Below are 21,730 nucleotides of genomic sequence, written 5' to 3'. Positions count from 1 at the left end.
GTGTGTGTGGTATAGGGAATTTAACTTAGGGACATTCTACCTCCAGGCTACACCACCAGTTCTATTTTATTTTTATTTTGGAGTAGGGCCTTGCTAGGTTGATGAGACACTATTTGCTGAGGCTATCCTCAAACCTGTGATCCTTCTATCTCAGCCTCCCAAGTAATGGGATTGCAAGTATGTACCACTGCGCTTGGCTAAAATCTGATATTTGAAACACACAATTTTTCATTAAACTCAGAAATCAATCCATGTGAATTTGATATAATTCCTCATAATGTATTTTATCCTCATATGTATGAATATATGTATTCCCACATTTAAGTCTACACATTCCAGTCCACATTCAGCTTGCTTATCACTGGAGTTCTGCAGTTATCTACCGGCTCTCTTTCCCCTTCTACAAGCTGCCTGTAATTCCCCATGTACTGTTCCCCTAGTCAAAGCTGCCAAGGCAATTCAACACTTACTCTTCAACACTTAAAACGAGACTATTTAGTAAGTATAATTACCTCTTTTCATCTTTCCAGATTGGGATCTACCTTATTAGACAACTGAACTCAGAGCATCCAGTAGCAACAGAGATAGTAGTTAAAAAAATTGTTTAGGAATCAGAACTTTCCATTAGGTCCTACATATGCTATTATGGATAATGATGTGCCTATATAGACACTTCAATTCAATTGCTTGTTTTTTTTAAGTGGAACTCCTACTTTCTTGAGTACAGCCAATAAACATTAAATGGGAATAACTGTTGTAAAGAGAATAATAGTAACAAAATTCTGCTTTTTGCTAGAGGTCACAACATGATTTAATAATTTAAAAATTAATATTAATTTGAATTTTCAAGGTGGAATTAATATTTGTTTCAATTTAGTTTTTATTGTGCTTTGTTTCATAATCTTTTATTTAAAATCAATTCATTTTAAGGTAGATAAAATTATTCCATTTATCTTTGGATAAATTCATTTTAATATCATCATATATTTATTTTCAAAAATGATAAAATATCTGATAGTATTGTTGTTCAAACATAAAAGACTGAATAGAAGTCACATTGGGTTACTAAATTGTGTTCAATATTTCCCCCTCAATGCCACTTTTAAACTCTCTGTAAACCAGTTGTGATGACACATGCTTGTAATCCCAGCATTTGGGAGGCTGAGACAGGAGGATCGTGGTTCTCAGGCAGCCTCAGCTACTTAGTGAGGCCCTTTTCAACTCAGTGAGACCCTGTTTCAAAATAAAGAATAAAAAATAGGGCTAGAGGTGTAGCTTGGAGGTAAAATGCCCCTGAGTTCCATCCCCAATATTGTAAAATATAAAAAAAACAATAAACTCTCTGTAAACAGGATTGAGAAGTATAGCATTCTGTAATGATCAAACTGGTTTAATAAATATTTGACTTTATCAATATAAACAATATCTTATAATATTATCTTCTAAAATACAGTGTGATATCTATAGTTTCATTAACATCAATGCACTAGAGTTTTGAAATGCAGACCAAGGCAAATATCTCATAAAGCATAATACTGCAGAGGAAAATATTTGTGTATTCTAGACACTTAAAATGTATAATCCTTGTTTTTCTTTCTCTTTATTGCATATGAATTATGTATTTCCCTGGAGGTCCAATATTCTAAAGAGGAAATAGAAAACATGTATACTTGGATTATTCGGAGTTAATATTTTTTATTTATACCAGGTTTGGAGAGATATTTATGTTATTCTCAATATCATAACATTGTCAGTTTATATTTTAGCTGATGAAAATACAAAATTAATTTTGCTTGGATAAATAACCCTTATATATGGTAGATAATTTCATGAGAGCTTATTAATTTAGAGAAATTAATACTTTTGTCTAATTTATAGAAAATATAAATATTCTATTTATAGAAAATATTTAAAATGTATTTAAAACCTGTACTCCAACAAAATAAAAACCTTGGAAGAAATTGACTATTTTTCAGACATTCAAGAAGTTAGACATACCAAGAAGATATAGAAAATTTAAAATGACCAATTGCAATCAAAGAGATTGAAGCAGCAATAAAGAGCCTGTCATCAAACAAAAGCCCAAGACCAGATTGATTCCCAAGTGAATTTTATAAAACCTTTATAGAAGAGCTAATCCCAATACTCCTCAATCTATTCCATGAAATAGAAAGAAATAGGACTCTCCAAAGTACATTGTATGAAGTCAACATCACATTAATACCAAAACCAAATAAAGACAGCTCAAAAAATCTATAGGCCTATATCATTGATGAATTTAAATAGTATATTTCTTATTAAGCCTAACAAATTGGAATTGCTAATATTTAATTTTTTATCATTGTACTATTGGGATAGGATGAGAAAATTGATAGATACACAGCTGGAGTTTATAAACTAATGATAATTAATATTTGCATTATGCTTCATTATATTGCCTTTTTCTAAGCTTGGTTTTTTATTATCACATTATTTAAAGTAGTTATTCTTAAGATACATTTCTGATAAAAGCTCAAAGGTATGAGATGTTAGATTTAATTTGTGACTGTACAGTAACAATACCACTAATACCAACATTTCTGTAAAGTGTATTGCATGCCTGAGAGTTTGAATATAAAATGAGAAATGAAGAAAGAAAAAGGTATAGCTTCTATAACTATTTTTGTATTTTTATTCTAGAGAATATAGTGATTTTCAACTGGCAAATATCACGTTTAACCATATTCTTAAATTGTTTCTGCTACTGGTTAAAGTTATATATTTCTTTAGTACATTTAATTCTTTGCTAAGGATCAAAGTCACAATTATATTTTTGTTAGAACTATTTCCCTATTATTTTTCTGTCTCTTATTCTAATATATAGGATCTGACATACACCTAGTGACATGACTTTAATAAATATATTTAATTGTTTTTGTAATCCATTTATATATTATTCATTTTAAATATCCTATATGAATTATTTATGTAAAAATTTTTCTAAAAATAAGCTATTTGGCAACATTATTTTTCTTTTCTAATTAACAATACAGGATGTATTTCTGATAAGGTCAGAAAAAGTAGATGCCAATTATATTATTTTAATTACAAAATTATTAATCTGGTAAATTAAATGGTTTATGTTTTTATCTCAGTATGCATTGTAACCTTTATGCTCTTCTGATTTCTATATTGATTTGACCTAATTTAGGGCCTGCTACCACAGTCATATTTTTCAAACCTTCATGCACATCAGACCTGTGGAACAGATTACTGGACTCTAACCCATAATTTCAGATTCAGTTGATCTGGGTCACGCCTTACAATTTACTTTTTAGCAAGTTCACAGATGATGCTGAGGCTGTTGTTTGGAGGACTATAGTTTGAGCTTCATTACCATATGGTATTCTAATATAGATAAAAGAAGTGTTAAAATTCACCCTTAGGACATATTTACAAGTAAATAGACAATTTTTATAGTCTCTTTTTCTGTGTTTGTGGTGTAACAAAGCAGCATGATTTTTTATTTTTATAAAAAAGAAAATCTAACTTAGTTGTCATAAATTTATGTTTGATGGCTAATAATTTTCTCATTAGAAGAATATTTTAGAAACATCCTTACTTAAAACTACACATACTTTCTATGAAAGTATTTTCTGTCTGTTAATAAAATGATATAGAGAAATTTTCTACTTTATTTCAATATTTAAATAATTTCAAATTTGTTATTCATTCATAAATTAAAACAAAGTATATCTAATAGTATCTCAAAAAATCATTGTTACATAAGGACTAATTAATAGTAAGATTGTTTTTGCTCTTCTCTGATTTTTAAACTCTCAGCTGTAGTTGTAGGCTTCAGTAAATAAGAAATTAAAAGGATCATTGATTCATTTTTGCAGCAGCTTCATGAAATAGAAAGTTTTCAGATTGAGGATAAGAAAACTGATGCTCTCCTTATCTAACTCAGTTAAATTGCTAATAAGAGATTCTGGCTTTTAGTCAGATCTATCCTATTATGAACTCATACATACTTTTCTACTATACCACACTTCTTGGATCAGATCCATATCCTGTAGTAATTTAAATTCACCAAATGTGTGGACTGAAATATCACATGCTATTTCACATTGAAGGATCAAATTCTCCATAGACAGAAGGAACAATTATTCATAGCAGACTAGAAAAAGATACAATCTATATCTCATGATGTTGACTGACAGAAAAATTAAAATTTTTTGCTTTCTAGATTCCATTACCTAAGCCATTGTTGAAATTATAACTTAAATAATTCAATTCATTCAAAATAATTAAAGCTTATAGAGAAGGCAGAGTGAATAGTTTGCTTTTGTTTCTTGGTGTCTTACTTGTTTTAGGAAAAAGTGACCTGTCTAACTTTTCTTCACACTAATTTTATGAGTCATGCATACAAATCATCTCTTATTGTCAAGTACATTCCTTCGGGGAGAATCTGCTGCCTGTATAGTTTCACTTATGTAATTTTAAAACATGGACCTTATTTTGTACTGCCTTCTAAGTTGGAGTAAACCAATTTATAGATAGTTTGTTTAAAGTAATTAGTGTGAATATGTCCATGGTAGAGGGGTAGGACTAAGAATTTGTTTCTACAGTTATATCATAACTTTTTAAAATTATAACATAAACAGACCAATAAATTTGGACTATAAGAAGTTAAATTATTGAAACAGATATATATATATTTATATATAAAGTACAGTTGCTTATTGTTAAATTTATAAATCATTTAGAAATGAAGTTCAATTTAGAAATTATAACTAAAGTTGAAATGTTATGAGACACTTGGGAGTGTTATTAAACAAAGAATTTTAAAATTTAAACAATTTTGCCAGGCATGGTGGTGCATGGTTGTAATCCCCGCACTTGGGAGGTGGAGACAGGAGGATCGCACAGGTTCAAAGCCAGCCGCGCTGGCTTAAAAGACCCTGTTTCCAAAATAAAAAGTATAAAAATTAGGTCTGGTAGTGTAGCCAGGAGGTAGAAGGGCTCCCAGAAACCCCAGTACCACCAAAAAAATAAAATAAACAATTTTTGTGCCAAATCTCCATTGAATAGTCAGGAGAGAAGACAAATTACCTAATCCTGGGAAATTAACTTTTGATATGCATATTGTGTTATGTGATAGAAGAAGAAATAATATTTTTATGGAAAGAATATTGAGTCAAGTCAGCAGACGAGATCAAGTCTCTCTGTTAATGAGCTTTATGATCTAACAAAATTCTGGTTTGTAGATGTGTCTTTGATAATACAAGAAACTATCACTTTTGATCATTTGAAACTATCAATTTTTAAAATTCCTTGGGAATCTTTAGCAGGAATGATGCATATCAGTTTTCTTGTCTCTCTGGACTAAACACTTAGTCAATAGGTTAATCTCTTTGGTCATCTAAGAAAATAAGTTCCCTTGATCTTTCTGGTATCCTTTATTTTTTAAGTATTCTTTTTTTAAGTATTCTAATCACAGTAAATTATTTTATCTTATCCTCCTTTTAGTTTTTATACCTTTATCAGTTCATTATAGTACCACATCATAATGAAGTTCAGAGTGATAGAAACATACATAAACACAACCCTTGGTGAAATTACTCCCCAGCTTCCTCCCCACCCTCTCCCCTCTTCTGTAGATGACATTGAGATTTCCATTGATAATTTTATACTTGTACATAAAATCAAGCAGGATATGTGTTTTCTTCATTAATTTTCTCTTTCCTTCCCATCAACTTTCTATATTCTGCAATACTTATATAATGGCAACCAAATACACCATATTATAATTTGTTAAGGCCATTTCTAGCTAATGAGTAGGGATGTTTTAAATACATATTCAACATATTTTCACCCAGTCCATCCAGTCATGTCACATAATCAGTGCTACTCACTCTCCAGTGCTCTATGTAGAAGTCTATTCTACTCAAAGCTTTTAGCACTTATATCAGTCTACTTCCTTGGGGACTCCCTTCTTTATTAGTTTCCTAAATTGCTTCACTATTCTTCTGGAATGTCTTTTGTATTATTCCTCGGAACAGCACCATCATTTTCTTGATTTTGTTATCACTCTAAGGAGTCCAGTTATATATAGTAAAAAGAACAGGATGGGATTTGCATCTCATCTTTGGTACTTTTAAATTAAATGAGCCAGTTTTCTCAAAATTTAACAAGACACTAAGAGCTACTTCATTAGGACTGTTGTGAATATTGAAGATGTACTATTAAGACAGCTTCATATGTTAAAGGTGATACTGTGATTATTAGGTATGATATATATATATATGTATTTATACATATAAATATATACACATATATATACACACACACACATATATATTATATTATATATACATATATATATTATACATATATATTATATATTATACATGTATATATTATACACATATATATTATATATACATATATATTATACATATATATATTATGTTATATATATACATACATATATATATATATATATATATATATATATATATACACATACATACATCTCCAGGAAGCATAGTGAAAGACGGCTATTTTCAAAAGAACAAAAAAATTTTAGATCAGAACTTAGAAAATTGTCAACAGCCTAGCAGAATTATGGAGTCCCAGTTTCAAGTTAATATATACAGATGTATCTTCTTATTCTGTACAATATTATACAACTATTTCAAGACAGGCAAACACAGTTGTTATTTAAATATGAATAAAAGAGTATTAAAATATTTGTCTACGTTTATGTGGTTTTCTAAGGTCAATTGGCTGTCATACGGGTTTGTTTTATTTTAAATGAAAATACTGAAACAATCGAAATTGGAGTTTAGCATAGAAATCCTTTTCTACTACTTGGTATAATTAAAATTTTGTTTTTTCTTTGAAGCTGAAAATCCACATGAAATATATCTCATTTCTAACTTCATGTTTACTCAATCAAAATTATCAATATTATGGTTTATTATAGATATAAATTTAACCATAGTATTTTATATTTTATTTGGAAACAGGGTCTCGCTAAGTTGCTGAGAGCCTCACTAAGTAGCTGAAGCTGGCTTTGAACCTGCGCAATCCTCCTGTCTCAGCCTCCCAAGCACAGGGGATTACAAGCATGTGCCACCACACCCAGTTAACCATGGTATTTTAAAAATAAAAAATTGCATAGAATCTTGAAAAATTAATAAATATTCATCATTATTAAGTATATTTAACTCTATTTTTCAAAAAAGACTACTTGTATGACTAATAATATAATTTTAAAATATCCGATATATGTTTATTTTTTATTATTATTTAGGGACCTCCTGGCTTACCTGGTCTCAAAGGTGATCCGGGCTCCAAGGGTGAGAAGGTGAGGGGAAAAAAATGTGTTGTTACAACTTTGAAACACTAATAACAGATATGATTCCTTTCACAGATCAAAACCATACTAAAGGAAATATAAAGCAATATCTTTATCATTCTAAAGGTGTAAAAAGCTATCAATTATATGCTTCCCAGATATATTTAGAGAAGAGAAAGTGTGCAAAATAATGTGAGAAACTGTACCAGAATTCACTGTTATATTGTCTCAATGTGCCTTTTTTAGGAACCATAAGGAGAAAGCATATGGTTATACTAAACTATTTAGAAGATAAGCAGATGGGATAACAAAATGGCCATTTTTATGTTTTTAAACATTAAAACAATTTTAAACTAAAAATATCCTGAGTATCAATTTAATCTCCAAGAATGTATACTGTGTTGCACCAAAGACAGAAAACAAGCCTTTTTAATGACATTAATATTGTTTGGATTATTTTTAAATCTCTAAACATTTTTTAAAGACTGCAAAGTCTCTGAAGAATAGAAATAAGTTCATATTGGGAGATACTTATTAAAACAATGAGGTTTCCATTGCTTATATTGCCAGTGTTACATATGGACAATAGTGGTTTTTGTAGTTGAGAGATCTTCAAATGAACTCCTAAACATGGTATTTTTAGAAAGCATTTGGTCCATAATACTCCCAACCCTAATAAAAGCTACACTCAATGGGAAGCCATAAATGATCCAATGAAGACAGGAGTGGGAGAGTCTTAAGTCTACATTACACTTAGAAGAAGTATCTGAATGTATTTACCTACAGTTTTATTTCTGTGTTTTATGAATTAAATGGGAAAAATTTGTATTACTATAGTTTAATGATGGCTATAATTTGAATGTTACTAAGATTGATTTTCTCTTCCAAAGGGACATCCTGGTTTAATTGGCCTGATTGGTCCTCCTGGAGAACAAGGGGAAAAGGGTGACAGAGGACTCCCTGGCACTCAGGGATCTCCAGGAGCAAAAGGGGATGGGGTAAGAAAAAGTATAGAGGATTTTTTCCTGTTCTTTTTCAATAATGCACATACAGACACTTGTTTGTGCACTTTGCTTTAAGCATGATCAAAGTCGTTTATCAGAGCATCTTTACTGTAGTTTTCTTAGGCTGATGGTATTTTCAACCTTAGAGTAAGTAAATTAGAAATGTGTTGTAAATAAATTGAAATAATAAAAACTACAGTTCAGTCATTGATGCACAGGCATGCAGCTCTTATCCAGAGTGCTGCAAGGACATAAACATATATATGTATATAATCTTTATACTATAGATATGTGATTGGAAAGCTGAGAGTCATGGCATCAAATGGGGAAACAATTCAGATTACTTTGTAAAAGTTACTTTTTAGACTCATTACAGAACATTTTTAGACGATTCCCAAGTATTTTCTAATTATCTGCATTTGGATAGGTATGTTATTACACAAAACATAAAAATGAAATTGCTGGAAAAAAACCTCATTAAATTGAATGATTCTCTCTCCAGGGAATCCCAGGTCCTGCTGGTCCCATAGGCCCCCCTGGTCCCCCAGGCTTGCCCGTAAGTACAAGAGGAAAAGCTAAGTGACAAGTATACCACAGAGACACAAATGATCCAGATTTTTATCTGTTCTTTTATCTTTGTGTTTTCTAGGGACCTCAAGGACCAAAGGGTAACAAAGGCTCCTCTGTAAGTCCTTTTTCCTTTGGCATTTTAATTTTCAGTGAAGTCTACTAAATTACCTTAGTCTCTCTATTTATGTGCTATCTATTTTTCTTTCTAACAGGGCCCTGCTGGCCAGAAGGGTGACAGTGGTCTTCCAGGGCCTCCTGGGCCTCCGGTAAGTACGTGTTAGCAAGAGTGATATTCTGATAATTTGCTGGTAGTGATATGTCTAAATTTTTTAAAATGCATAAAAAGTACTTTCAACCAAAAGTTCTGATTTTATAGGAAATGTAACTATGTTGATTAAGTAATAAAGTGTACATGTCAAGATTTTTTTTAATAAATTTCATCCTTTAAATGCAAAGAAACATCAATTATGTATTACAATACTCCTATTCATTTTTCAAGAGAATCATATATGTTTTGGGTCACATTTAATGAAGCCAACTGATTGCATGCCACAAAAATACATTTATACCAGTCTCAGAGAATAAAGACAAAGGTTCCAATTGCTGGGCATTTTTTTCCTAGTGCATTAAATGACAGTAATAAAAGCAGTACTAATAGCTTCCATTTATTAGTATTGACACTTACCAGACTTTACGCATTATTAAAGGGTAGAATTAAAATGTAGATCTATGTGAAAGAATAGTCTTCTTCATTGAATTAGAATGTTTCCAACTACATATGCCTTTGTTTGTGAAGGCTACCATAACAAAATACCAATAAGACTAGAAGAAAGTGTTGCCTCATAATTCTGGATGTTAAGTGAATTAGATCAGGGCATTCACAGGGATGTGGGGGGAGAATTATGTTCTGAAACTCTCCCTTAGACTTACAGAAGACTATATCTTTTCACATTGTCGTCCCTCTTCTGTGTGAGTTTCTGTATTCAAAGTTTCCTTTTTTTTTAAATCGGAATGTTAGCCTTTTTTGATTAGTGCCACATTCATGACCTCACCTTAACTAATTATTTCTCCATTGACTCTGCTTTCAAATAAGATCACATTTCTGAGATACTGAGACACAGGAATTCAACATAAAAATCATTGTGGGACACAATTTAACCATACTAGTATGAATTAATCCTTTGGTGTGATTCTAATCTTATATATGTATACTTTAGAGTCTGATTGCATTTACATTTTACTTTGAACAGATATAAGTTATACATATTGAAGCATGCTAATGTGTGCATCTTGTAAATGTTTCAGAACACAATTTATTATGAAATATAGTAGACAATTCATTGGCTACCATAAGAGCTGTGCAATGTTGTTTTAAATCTCCTGAGACTTTAAATTCTAATCGTGATAACAAAGCATGTAAATTAAGAATAGAGAATAAGACAGCAACATACATGACACATCAGCACAACTCTCCCCTCTCTTAATGTGTAGATAAAGTGCCAGATATCAGCTGATTTGGATACCTGCCTCAATATCCCAGCCAGACCCCACCAGGATCTTTTAAAAAAATTGCAAAATTGATATTCATATATGTGTAAACTTTTCATATGTCAACTATTTTGTAGCTACCAAAAAGCTAAACAAACTTTCTTCTAAACATAATCATAAATCTAACTAAGACTGTAGAATATTTTATTCTGGGAAAGTTACATTATCTCCTTTACAGGGTCCACCCGGGGAAGTCATTCAGCCTTTACCAATCTTGTCACCCAAGAAAACAAGAAGACATACTGAAAGCCTGCAAGCAGATGCAGGTGATAATATTCTTGACTACTCAGATGGAATGGAGGAAATATTTGGTTCTCTCAATTCCCTGAAGCAAGACATTGAGCATATGAAGTTTCCAATGGGTACACAAACCAATCCAGCCCGAACTTGCAAAGACCTGCAGCTCAGCCAGCCTGACTTCCCAGATGGTAGGTTGATAATACATGAGAAAGCAAAGGTCCTGAGTCGCTGTTACTGAAGTGCATTGTGAGCTCCCCAATTCCAGTTAAATGTTTGATATAGTCTCTTCATAAAACTAGAGCAAACAATTATTAATTCTAGACTTGTAGACAGAAAAATTTATTTACACTGTGTATTTCAAGATTTGTTTTGGAAAATTCTTGTATGATAAGTAAGGTTTCATTAAATTGTGACAAGAATATTTTTGGATGCAGCTAACACAAATATATTTTTACCTTGTGAATAACTCACAAAAAATGAGTTTTGTGCATGCCCACATACAAACATATTACTATAAAATTATTACAAGTATATCAACATGCCTTTATACTAATTTTATTAATATATTACATTAAAAATCATGATAGTATTATTAATAGTGATGATTAATATGATTAGTATTTATGTTAATATGAATAGCATGGATAAGAATAAATATAACAAATTAATATTTGATCTACTAGCTTTTCAATATTTGGTAAAAAGATATTTAAGAATTGACATATCTTAGGACAAAAAAATTCTTACATTAATCCATAAGTGACAGAACAACTATGAATACCTTACTTAATAATAAGCATATGGATAATTGATTATGCCTAATGCTTAATTACATACCTATTTTTAATGAGGAACAGAAATGTTCAGATAGGACTAAAATTGTAAAATTACTAAACTAAAAATGGGTAGAAATTTATCTGATTTAAAACCTTGTACTTTACAGTGAAATGCTTTGCCTCCTTTTTTAATTCCATGAAAATACTGTTTTACACTCTTGATCGCATGAATTTTATAACTGATCTCTAAATAACTCACTTTAGATAGAAAAGTCTAACATAATTCATAAATAGCCAGCATAAAGGAAAATAATCATAAAATCTTATTATAAACAGCCTGTTAAAGTAAAACACAGGTAGTTATTAAGGATCCTAGGAATATGGGTACCCAAGGTCTTCAAATTTGTTTATTTGGAGAAGATTTTTAGTTCAATGATTTGCAAAGAGCCTTATTTATAACTTACATTATGTAAGCAAAAGATTTAAATGATTTAACTTGAGCCTGTATGAGAAAATTTGTCTGATTCTTCCCTAATTTAAATATGCTAGGCCAATCAACAAATTCCTATTTAATTTATAAAGCATTTAGATAAGAATAGAGAGAATACAACTATATGATATGATTCTTACACTTCAAACCTTAATGAATAAGGAAATTATATGAAACTGAAAAGCAAATGTAAAAAACACTGAATTATAAAAACATATAGCCAGAGAAGATTTTAAAAAATATTTTAATTATCAGGAATGGTAAGCTCACTGTGAACTATAGATTTCAGTACTTTCTATATAATAAAAATGTAATTAATTATTAAATACACAAATTTCTGTTTGAGGTAGTGTTTGGTCTTCTTTGCTTAGTTTTTCTGGGTGGAAATGTTTATTTCTCTTGTCCTGGCATGTATTATTTATTTTTTCTTTGCAGTTAATCTTTTTGAGTATTGTCTTTTGTGCTGGTTTAGAAGACATAAATTCCTTCAGTTTCTGTTTGTCATGGAAAATTTTTATTTCCCTATTTAATTTGAGAGATAGTTTTGCTGGGTAGGAAATTTTTGGCTACAAATTGTTTTCTTTCAGAGTTTGAAATATGATACTCCAGGTCTTTCTGGCTTTCATGATTTGGTTTGGGAAGTATGGAGTAATTCTAATTGGTTTGCCTCTGAATGTCACTTGGTCTTTTGTTTTTGGTGCTCTTAAGATTCTCTACTTGGCTTTCCATTGGTCAGTTTTACTACTATGTGGGTTGGTGAACCTTTTCTCTGATCTTGTCTAAAGGAGATTCTATAAGTTTCCTGTACCTGTGTATCAACCTCTTGTTCTATATTTGGATAATTTTCTGATATTATTTCTTTGATAAGATTGTTGATCCCAGTGGTTTCACCTAATCCCTCTTCTATACCAATTATTCTTAGATTAGCACTTTTAAAATGGGCTCATATTTCTTCAATGACCAATTTATGCTGTCAAATTGTATTTTCTATGCATTCATTTTTGGAGTATTCATCTTCTAGGAGTGAGATTCTGTATTCCATGTGGTCTAATCAATTTTTTAATAATTTTTTTTGGTGGTACTGGGGTTCCTGGAAGCCCTTATACCTCCAGGCTACACTCCCAGACCTATTTTTTACATATTTATTTGGAAACAGGGTCTCTTAAGCCAGAGAAGCTGGCTTCAAACCTGCACAATGCTCCTGTCTCTGCCTTCCAAGTGCGGGGATTACAAGCGTGTCCCACCACGCCCGGTTAATAAATTTTTTATAGTTTGAATTGATGTCTTCACTTCAATGATTGCATCCTATATTTCTTTCAGACTCTCTCTAAATTCTTTTCGAAAGTCTTGTATTATTTCTACCATTATATCCCTCATTTGACTCTCTGGAGATCTCTGCAATTCTGTGTTGTCAGGTTCTGTTATTGTGGGGTTGTGGGAGTTCATTGTTTCTTGTTATTCCTCCTTTCCATGAACTCAAGAGCTTGTATCTATTGCTCTGGTAGATTTCTCTCAGTCTGTAGGTATCAGCCAGTATATCCAAGGACAAGTTGTTTTGTATTCAACAGTGAAGGTTAATTGAGAAGAGAAGTGAATTCTGAAATGCAGAAATAGGGTAAAGCCACAGATATGATCAAATACAATGAGTGTATGAGTTTGGTAAGGTAGTATATAGGAGAAATTAAAGATGGTGAATATTTAGTAGTATTCTAGTAACCAATGTAGAGTTTATAGTATAGTGGTATAAGTTGGATTTAATTCAAGACAAAGAAGAGAGAAAAAATTTGAAAGTAAGAAAAGGGATAAAGAGAAAATAGTAGGTATGAGCGGTGTTGCTGAGCACTAGTCTGGACCTCTGAATGGCATGGCGAGCTCAGTTGTCACTGCTGCAAAGTGTAGTCAGTGTTTGCGCAGGAGGAACTGATGACTTATAATTCCAATAATCTGCAGCTGCTTAATACAAGTCCTTGGTTGTTTTTCTGTTCATCTCTGGAGTCGGATGCAGTGAGGCAAGATGGCACTGCTGCAGTACCTGTGGCTGCAAGGCGGGCAGGATATTTTTTTTTCTGGTGTTCGAGTGCCACTCTGGAAATCTGGAGAGCATAGTAAGCTCAGCCGCCACTGCTGGAAGTTGTAGCTAGTGTTTGAGCAGAAAGAAATGATAACTTCTAATTCCAATGATCTGCCACCGCTTACTTCAGGTTCTTGGTTGTGTTCCTCTTTTTCTCTGGAGTTGGGTGCAGTGAGTTGTTTTCTGGCTTTTGTAAGAATGCTGTTTTGGGGTCTATTGAGAAATTTTCTACCAGCATCTTTATGTTGGTGTGTAGGTCTTGTGTCCTCTTCAAGTAATTGCAAAGTTTCTGGTATAATTTCTATGGTAATTTCTAGGTCCTCACTCCTTCTTGAGTTGACACATGTCTAGGGTGGGAGGTTAGGGTTTAATTTCATTCTTCTACCAGTGGTTATTTACTATAACTAGTTTTTTTCCAGTACTATTATTTTTAAAAGGCTATCTTTTCTCCAATGTATGCTTTGGGCACCTATATCAAAAATCAACGGGCTGTAAATTTAAAGATTGGTTTCTGAGTCCTTGTTCCATTGGTCTATGTGTGTGTTCTTTTGCCAGTATCATGTTATTGTTATTAATATCACTCTATAGTGTAATCAGGTATTGTGATGCTTCTAGCATTGTGCTTATTGCTGAGAATTACTGTGGCTATTCTGTGTCTTCTGACTTTTGATATGAATTTTGGTAAGTATTCATCTTACTTGACAAACAATAGAATCTAAGTATATTCTGTGTTAATAGTAGAAGACAAAGCATCAGATTGGATTAGATATTTGAGCATTCCAGTACTAAATATGCTAAGAAGACTGAGCTTTTAAAATGTTAAAAGTCCCTAACTAGTGAGTTTACATAATTCAAGTAAATATTTGAAATGAAGTGGCAGCATAAAAATGAGAGGCAGGAAACAAAGTATAACTGCATGTGTGTCAGTTTGGTCACCTAAAAGCTCTGATTAACAAAAACCATCTTGCCAACTATTTCTTTCTTTAATTTTATTTTATTGGTGCACTATAATCTCACATTACAATGTGGGCCATGTTGACAATGGTATATATTCGCACAGTACGTCGTGCCGCCCCCCCAGCTTCCCCTTTTTCCTCCCTTTTAATACTGAGAGTCAGGTTAAAAATGTTATATTCACATGTACACACATATCTGAATGTAGTTTTTTCATGAATTAACTTCATCCTTCTTCCTCCTCTACTTCTCTTTTCTGGCTTTGCTGAAGTTTCCCCCTCCGTATGAAGTCCCTTTGGTATCTCTAATACTCCCTAGCTTGAGTATATTATAGAAAATATATGTCCCTTCTCTTTCTATGCTTGGTGGTACTGGGGGTGGAACCCAGAGGCTTTCTACCTCCAGGCTATACCCCCAGACCTATTTTATATTTTATTTGGAAACAGGGTCTCACTAAGTTGCTGAGAGCCTCACTAAGTAGCTGAGGCTGGCTTTGAACCTGGGTGATCCTCCTGTCTCAGCCTCCCAAGCATGGGAATTACAAGCGTTTGACATCATGCCCGGCTCAAATGACATGATTTTGTTCTTCTTTATTAGTGCCACTCTGATAGGAGGCTTATATCCAGAATATTCAAAGAGCTCAAAAGACTCTACACTAGCAAAACAAATAACCCAATTCAAAAATGTGCAACTGCCCGGCGTGGTGGCACACACTTGTAATCCCTGCACTTGGGAGGAGGAGACAGGAGGTTCGCGCAGGTTCGAAGCCAGCCTCTCTGGCTTAAGAGACCCTGTTTCCAAATTTAAAAAATATAAAATAGGTCTGGAGTGTAGCCCGGAGGTAGAAGTGTTTCCAGGAACCCCAGTACCACACACACACAAAAAAAATGTGCAACTGAATTGAGCATACACTTCAGAAAAGAAGAGATACAAATGGCCAATAGATACATGAAAAAATGTTCAGCATCATTAGCCATCAGGGAGATGCAAGTCAAAACTACAGTGAGATTCCATCTAACCCCAATCAGTGACAAGCATAAAGAAGTCAAATAACAAACACTGTTGAGGATATGGGGAAAGAGGAACTCTTTTACACTCTTGGTGGGAGTGCAAACTAGTTCAGCCACTATGGAAAACAGTGTGGAGATTCCTTAGAAAACTGGGAATAGATCCAACATATGATCCAGCTATACCACTCCTGGGTATCTTTCCAAAGAGGTGAAATCAGAGAACTATAGTAGTATATGCATACCCATGTTCATTGCAGCACAATTTGCAACAGCCAAAATATGGAACCAACCTAGGTCTCCATCAACAGATGAATAGATTGCAAAGTTATGGGAAATATACACAGGTGTAAATCTACTCAGCTATAAAAGAACAAAATCAAGTCGTTCTTGCCAACTATTTCAAGAATAACTTTATGTCTCTCCCATTGTTATTATTTTTACTTACTAATACCACAATAATTGTCATTAATATCTACATGATAGTTTGTTCTGCAACATTTCAGTAATAGCATCAATAGCTGACTGCATTTGAATATGTAAATGATTTCTCTTTCTTTGAACTCATTTAAAGAGCAAATACATTTGCTACAAGAAAATTTTGCTATAAAATAAAGCAAAAAGGTGATGATCCCTGAGGCTAAATAGGTACTGTCACATCCAGTGTGATAGATGAGTAAACTGGAAGACAAATGTGTTATTACACTCAGATTGCTAAACTAAAATAATATACCTGGGACTTAGGATTGAGTGGTGTTGATTCCAGTGTACTGCCATTTAATACATGTAGAAAAACAGATTGTCAATATTTGAAGAAGTGATACACAGATTGAAACTTAAGTGACCGATATACTCAGAATAAAAAAGAATGCTTTATAAAAAATGTAGGTCATTCACCAAGATTTAAGGCAGAAAAGACATAAGGTCTTTCTAACTATCAAAAAAATATCTAAAATGCCAAAAAATGTAAAGGAAAGAGACATATTCATAAATGAACTCTACTTATCTTTATTTCTAATAATTGTTGCTACCTAGTGAATTCAATATTGTTATCAATGGGTTTGTATATTACGTACTTTTTCTTATCTTCTAGGTGAATATTGGATTGATCCTAACCAGGGTTGTTCAGGAGATTCCTTCAAAGTTTATTGTAATTTCACATCTGGTGGGGAGACTTGCATTTATCCTGACAAAAATTCTGAGGGAGTAAGTACCAGTCTACTTTGGTGCTGAATGTTGACAGTTTCTTCCATGTTTTTGCAATATTGAAATAAACAGGAAAATTATACTGTCATATTTTCATTTATATGCTTTTCTTACAGGATAATTAGAACATTCATTTGCATAAACATGAGTCAGGCACCAACATGATGCACGGAGTTAACAAAGTCTTTTTTCTTTTTTGCCCAGATGTATTCTTTAGGCACCTGCTTTTTCTCTAAAATTCTATGGTTTTCTATGACACAACACAGCTGAATCTCATATTTTAGTGCATGTATAGTAATCTCTGCAATTATCACATGGTAGAACTCAAAGCTGCGTTATTATGCTCAAAATGTAAAATGTTATGAAACATTTTGTTTTATATAAAATAAGAATGTGCTCTACACTTACATATGTCTTAAATATTTAGTTTTCTCAAAATAATTCTTTGATTTTTCACCTAATAGTATTTGATTTTTAACCTAATATACAATTTGACTTTTATCTAACAGTATTTGGTTTTTCACAATTTTTCACCTAATATACTATTAAGTAAATAATATTAAGAATATATTAATTCTATCTTTAAAGCTACATCATTAATACATGAAAAGACTTTTTACTAGCATAACTGTATTTTCTAAACATTTTATAAGTAGGACATTTTGTGTTATTGTATTCATGTAATAAATCCTAGTTTTTAAAAATAAAGAGTGTGGCCTGGTGAGGCAAAAGAACTTAAGGCAAAGGAAATAACTTTATGAATGACATATTTTTTAGAAGAAACATTAATATAAGGAAAGATTTTTACTACCTGAAATTCATTGAATCTTTCTCAGATTTTACTCTTTATGTCATTTTGTAAAATATAGAGTAGATATGATTTCAGAATCTCATTAGCTTTTTAATCTTGCTGAAATTTACTGATATATACATAAAAATATTGTTCATAATGTTCACTTACTTTCTAATTTTTTTCTTGTTATGCAACAGGTAAGAATTTCATCATGGCCAAAGGAGAAACCAGGAAGTTGGTTTAGTGAATTTAAAAGAGGAAAACTGGTATGTGGTTAATGCAACATGAAATAATTTAATCTTAATCTCCATAAAAGAAACTCAAATTATATAGCTCTAGACACTGCCTGAAAATCTAAATTATGTCAAGTGAGATTGCATGTGTTCTCCTGTTTGCTCATCAAAAAAGCCAGTTAACTTTGCATTACACTAAGATTTCTGTTTTCATCTAACATCTCTCAGACTACTGTGATATCTAAAAGCAGTTTAAAATTTTAAATAGAAGTATATTAACTGTACTGTAAAGAGTATGATTTGATAAAGAATATAGTTGATTAAATATCTGACATAGTCATCATAAAATAGATTTTGCTAAAGATATCAGGGATGAAGAATATAGTATTGATTTAATATATTTGACTTCTATTTTATTTTCTCTCTGCTTGAAACTTAATTTATTCTTTTTTCCTTATTTCATTAGAAATTTTTGAAATGTGCCATAGAATTTTTTTTTATCATTTCTTTTGGGAATACAGTGAGCTGAGAAACCTTTTATTTGTATCATAAATCAAAGATATTTAAGATTATATGACAACTAAATTCATATTAATAGCTGTTTTTAAAATGCATGTGTTCAAATTAATGTAATGAGGATTTAATCATATTTAAGTTTTACCCATTTTCCAGAATTACTTGATTATTTAATGATTTAATACTAAACTTTATTTTATGTATTTAGAAACATAATAGCCTTGGCAGTTTACTATTAATAGAGGGAGATTAGTTTACTTAAAATTAACAAAACTTCTCTTTGCATACAAAAATAAAGCTAGGTATCTATGCTATATTGTTCCTTTAATGTTATTTTTAAAAGCTTTTATTTTCCATTCATTGTAATTTTTTCAGTTATTATTCCTATATAAACATATCTATTGATTAATGTATTTTATTAAAATTTCCCAGTTAAAATTATTTAGTTCAGTCTTCAGGGATACATTAGATACACAGATTACATTCTTATTTGTGCCTTGAAAAAAATACCCAAATAGAATTCTCTGTGTATATTGGTTTTGTTTTGTATCGTTTTCTTTAGAATGTATTTCTCAGATTTTTTTCTAACCTAACAAGGATCCTCATGTCTGATGTGTTAATCGGTACAAAATAAGTAAAACCAATAATAAGGAGAAAAGTCACAGATAATTGCCTTCACATTGACTTAGTCTATAAGTCTGCAAGGATTTTTTTTTATCATTTTTCAATGTAGGTTTATATGTTTCACTTGAGCTCGATACATCAGTTATACCCAAAGAACCAATTTATTAAGATGACATAAGAGAGGTTCTAATAGTTTATACCTAAGACTGTTTCCCTACTATAAATACAAACTAAGCATTGACTCAATAAATATTCACTCATATCATCTTGGGTGCCAAGCTGGGTGCTGGCAATGAAATGCTGAATGTACACATTACCTAAGTCTGAGCAAGACACGACTGTCAAAAATTAGAAGAAACAAAATACCTTTGAAGGCTATGTCTCCAAAATAAAGAATACAAGAATGTAATTAAACATTTGGATAAGTACATGATGAAAATTTTAGGGGAATATAATAGAACAATATAACACCACTAATCCTTTGAATTGTACTGAAATTTCTCATTTTCACTGATTCACTATTTTATAGGTTCTTTTTAAAAGAGTTGCACAAATATAATGAAATAGTTTTTGGAAGCAGAAGTTCTTTTTTGTTTATTGATTTGGAAATCAGAGCACAGAAATAACAAAAAACATGATTTTGTCAAACTGAGGTAGAGATACAACCTCAAATTCATTAAATCTGGTCTCTTGATCTCCTGGGTTAAAATAGGTTTATCAATTCATCTACATGCTTCTAGGATCACAGTTCACTTTCAACAGCTATTTATTCTTTATTGCATAAAAAGAGTCTTGAATGCCTTTTTATTTTTTTTATTCCCAGCTCTCATATTTAGATGTTGAAGGGAATTCCATTAATATGGTACAAATGACATTCCTGAAACTCCTCACGGCCTCTGCTCGCCAAAATTTCACCTACAACTGTCATCAGTCAGCAGCCTGGTATGATGTGTCATCAGGAAGCTATGACAAAGCCCTTCGTTTTCTGGGATCCAATGATGAGGAGATGTCTCAAGATAACAACCCTTACATCAAAGCTCTGTATGATGGCTGTGCGGTGAGTTCCATCTCTGCTTGTCTTCTTTCAGAGAAGAGCAGCAGCTGTAATAGCTTAAGTTTGGTCCTGACCCAGATTTTTCTCATAAAATGGATGTCAGTTGTTATTAAGATTTGATGCTGCCAGACGTGGTGGTGCACACTTATAATCCCAGCATTCGGGAGGCTAAGACTGGAGTATCCGGGTTTGCCGACAGCCTCAGCTACTTAATGAGGCCCTTTGCAAGGCAATGAGACCCTCTTTCAAAATGAACAATAAAAAATAGGGCTGGGGGTGTAGCTTGTAGGTAAAATGCTCCCGGGTTCCATCATCGCCAGTACCACCAAAAGAAAAAAAGATTTGATGCTGAACACTGACATATTAAGATGGGGTATATTGGAAACCGCAAATGTTCACGTGCACACACATACACATATGAAGATACTCAGAAATATACATACAGGCACATTTTGAAGCCATAAGAGATCATGTGTGATTTTATTATTTCTCACATTTGAATAGCATGACAGCTATTTACTTTTAAACTTTTATTGGAACAATGTAATTATACCTTCTATTTAAATTCAAAGTTGTACAAATTTACATGCACGCATTCCTTGGTGCATTTCCTCTTGTATCCCCTCCCACGCTTTTCCTTCTTCCTTTCTCATACATGCTAATGAGATTGGTAGAGATGCCTTCATTAGGGACATAACCTTATTTGAACTATTTCCTTTCTCAATCCTCATGTTTTCTCCTCTTTTTCTCCCTCCCTTCTTCATTATCTTCCATTATCCTGGTTTCCTTCCTCATTTGAGTGAAGTTCCTTTTATTTGAACTTCCACATAGGAGAGAAAACATAAGACTCTTGACATGTTGAGACTGGTTGATCTCACTTAGGATAATATCCTATAATTCCCATCCATTTTCCTGCAAAGGGCATAATTTTATTCTGCGTTATGTCTGAATAAAATTCCATTGTGTTTATATATACCACATTTCAACTAATTACCTTGAAATTTAAGAAAATCAAAACTTTTGTCATTTATCTTCTTAATACATGATTTAAAAATGAGATTAAGGACTAGGCATGGTGGGACACCCTTGTAATACCCGCAGGAGGATCGCGCAGATTCGAAGCCAAGCTGCTCTGGCTTAGGAGACCCTGTTTCCAATTTAAAAAGTATAAAAATAGGTCTGTGAGTGTAGTCCAGAGGTAGAAGGGTTTCCACGAACTCCAGTACCACCAAAAAAAAAAAAAAAAAATGAGATTAAGGAATCACCATTATGCCATTTATACCAGAGATTATTTTTACA

General features: G+C 32.1%; 1 protein-coding gene across 5 annotated transcripts in view; it reads left to right on the top strand.

The window, feature by feature from the left end:
- Nucleotides 1–21,730, top strand: part of COL11A1 (collagen type XI alpha 1 chain) — a gene marked incomplete at both ends in the record, with an annotated part of 228,661 nt that overhangs the window by 205,827 nt on the left and 1,104 nt on the right. For all 5 annotated transcript variants that reach the window (XM_080693166.1, XM_080693164.1, XM_080693167.1 and 2 more), the window contains 9 exons: nt 7,301–7,354; nt 8,236–8,343; nt 8,852–8,905; nt 8,999–9,034; nt 9,132–9,185; nt 10,646–10,895; nt 17,099–17,211; nt 18,202–18,270; nt 20,201–20,434. In XM_080693166.1, the coding sequence (XP_080549292.1) occupies nt 7,301–7,354; nt 8,236–8,343; nt 8,852–8,905; nt 8,999–9,034; nt 9,132–9,185; nt 10,646–10,895; nt 17,099–17,211; nt 18,202–18,270; nt 20,201–20,434 (972 nt within the window). The remainder of the gene's footprint in view (nt 1–7,300; nt 7,355–8,235; nt 8,344–8,851; nt 8,906–8,998; nt 9,035–9,131; nt 9,186–10,645; nt 10,896–17,098; nt 17,212–18,201; nt 18,271–20,200; nt 20,435–21,730) is intronic.

This window comes from Muscardinus avellanarius (assembly GCF_963383645.1).
Source record: "Muscardinus avellanarius genome assembly, chromosome: 3".
Taxonomy (NCBI): Eukaryota; Metazoa; Chordata; class Mammalia; order Rodentia; family Gliridae; genus Muscardinus; species Muscardinus avellanarius.
The sequence above is the reverse complement of the archived record's forward strand: the minus strand, read 5'-3'. Positions and strand labels throughout refer to the sequence as shown.